At 46.0% G+C, this 2,511-nt stretch overlaps 1 protein-coding gene across 1 annotated transcript in view; it reads left to right on the top strand.

Annotated features, from left to right (window-relative positions):
- The first annotated feature begins 587 nt into the window (after positions 1-587).
- NSUN2 (NOP2/Sun RNA methyltransferase family, member 2) overlaps positions 588-2,511 on the top strand; it is a 30,971-nt gene continuing 29,047 nt past the window's right edge. The window contains exons 1-2 of the mRNA XM_005858118.2: positions 588-623; positions 1,961-2,149. Of these exons, the coding sequence (XP_005858180.1) occupies positions 588-623; positions 1,961-2,149 (225 nt within the window). The remainder of the gene's footprint in view (positions 624-1,960; positions 2,150-2,511) is intronic.

Genomic DNA, 2,511 nt, shown 5'->3' on the forward strand with positions numbered 1-2,511 from the left:
GGCATGGATCTGCCCACTTGCATGACAATCTAAAATGGTATTATTTATCGTGTATTCAGCATCCAGATTTGCCAACACTATGAAAGCATTTTATGGAGCTGCCTTTGTTTAATGCCAATCCCACAGGCTGGCATCATCACTGTGTCTGTTTCATAGATGGGGAAACCCACTGGAAAGCAATTTGGTAATTCATCTCGGGTCCCAAGTGACAGGAATTAGATAACACCTGGCAAACTGACTCCAGAGACTGCTTTTAGCCACTAGAGAAACGGACATATGGACAAACACAGGTCTGGTATATGTATGGCAAAGTGTATATAGACACGAGAGTTCTACTGATATTCAAATTGCATCCACAAATTTGGTAATGTTCAACCACATTATCAAAAAATCCAGCAGTCTGACAGAAACTTTGTTTAATGAAATACTCTTGGAGTGTTGGGGTACAGGACTCAGACAGGCTTTGTTGAATATGAACTCTGCCTGCATAAAAGCAGATGACAACACACTGCACCAGGCAGGACTCCTGTGTCCTAATAACCATACAGAAGAGAAGTTCCTAGGTAGACACACACAGAGATACAAGCATGCTTACTTCTGCCTACCTCTATGCAGTGGGTATTGTAAGGTAGGACTCCAAATCAGAGAGGTTCAATAACCTGCCCACATTCACAGAATAAGGGAGCCCAGCTTTCTTGATGTAGAAAACATTATTTTTAACTGTGCAGCCTTCTGAAGTTTGAATCAAAAATTTTAAATTTTGATTTCTAGCTTTTGTTCCGCCTTTTGGTTTCGCTGTGTAAAAGCCAAAGCCTAAGAGCTGGAGAGCCCAGAGGCTGTGGACAGAAATCAGCATTTGTTCTCCATCATGTTACAATTTTTCCATTTTACTTTCTGTTCCATGTAAGCAGACTCCCTTTCACCAACTTGTTTTAATTACTTGTGGAAATTTGCACATTTTTGTGTCTGCAAGGCAACGAGGAATGTGGGACACATCTGATGATGGGGATCTGCTGAGCACAGACCTGCTTATCAGAAGAACCTGAAGATCTCTCAGACACAGCCATTAAAATTCTTCACAAAAACCAAGATTTGGAAGTCCTCAATCTGTGTCTAAAGTCATTTCTTGGAAAGCTACTCCCCCTATCCTTGGTCCTGTGCATAATGTGGAGGTGAAAGTCTCAGAAGGGACCAATTTCTGCCCTGAGTACAGGGGATTTACAAAGTCCTTCAGGAAAGCAGCTTTCCAGGCAATCACCTACCCAGGAAAAAACAGTCCCACCGACAAGGATACCAAATGGAAAAGGCAGAAAAGGAGCCAGAAACGTTGCTGGGGAGGGGGGGAGAGGGGGGAAGAAGGGGGGGTCACCTTTGGCCAGACGCTCTGGTCTTGAATAAAGCCCAGGATTATTGTACAGCTAACACTTTTCTAGGTTGAAATTTTAGAAACAAGTGTTAAGAAACATTCAAACCTGTCAAGAATTTTTGTGAGTTTATTTGAGCCAAACGGATTGCGATAATGTTCCAGAGAAATGGCAGTTTTTCACCTTGCTTTATACATTACCATCAAAGGAGGAGATGTAAGTGGGTTACATGAAATCCACTGGTCATAGATTAGGGAGGCGGGGTGAAAGGGGATTGGACAAAAAGTGAAATGATAGACACATGCTTCTGTTACACAGGTGGGTTACAGGATAGTGAAGCCAATAATTAACCTGATAACAACAATGAGGACATTTGTGGTCTCTGTCCCTCCCGGTGCATTAGCTGTGCCCAGCAGGGTCTCGATAAAGGGAAGTTACCCGGACACTCCAAAGGCATGTTATGATAGATGCAAAAAGACAGTAAGCTAGTTAAGATTAAAGTTGATCTTTGTCGGGGAAGATACCAGCCTAGGGCTGCTTTTAAAGTTTTAATTTCAGGCCATCCTTTGTGGCTGAGGCAACGCGGAGAACCCTAGCGCCCGACTCAGAGACTCTTTGGGGCTGCTCTCTTTTGCCACTTTCACACTCAGGCTGTCAACGGATCCCTTCGCTCGTTGTTTTCTGGGCGTAGGTGTCGCAGTGCTTATCACTTGCGTCTTGAAGTTTCCTGCAGGCCCGGGAGAGGCGGAGCGCACCTGCGGGGGGCCTTGAGCTGCAACCCGGAAGTACGCGCTGTGTAGGTCTCTGAATTTGCAGGACCTCCACCTAGGCCTTCCCTGAGCTGGTCAGGTTAGCATGTGGCCCCTTTTCATCCACACAAGTCTCTTCTAATGCCCCCCCACCTTAAAGTCCTCTCTATTTTTTCACCCGCTTTCCCAGACTTATTAAGAAATATTAAGTTAGCTTAATATTTCTAAGCTAACTCCCTGTGCCAGGCACAGAAGTGGGGCCAAGAGGTGTAGGGAGAGGACACCGGGCACTGGGGAGTGGGGGTCCCTCAGGGAGGGGTCTGCAGGGGGAGGATGCCTGGGGGCTGGTGGGAGCCCAGTGTGTTGGCGCCAAGGACGATGGGGGAGGAGGGACAGGT

The sequence above is a fragment of the Myotis brandtii genome, unplaced genomic scaffold (genome assembly GCF_000412655.1).
Source record: "Myotis brandtii unplaced genomic scaffold, ASM41265v1 scaffold115, whole genome shotgun sequence".
In the NCBI taxonomy this organism is placed as follows: Eukaryota; Metazoa; Chordata; class Mammalia; order Chiroptera; family Vespertilionidae; genus Myotis; species Myotis brandtii.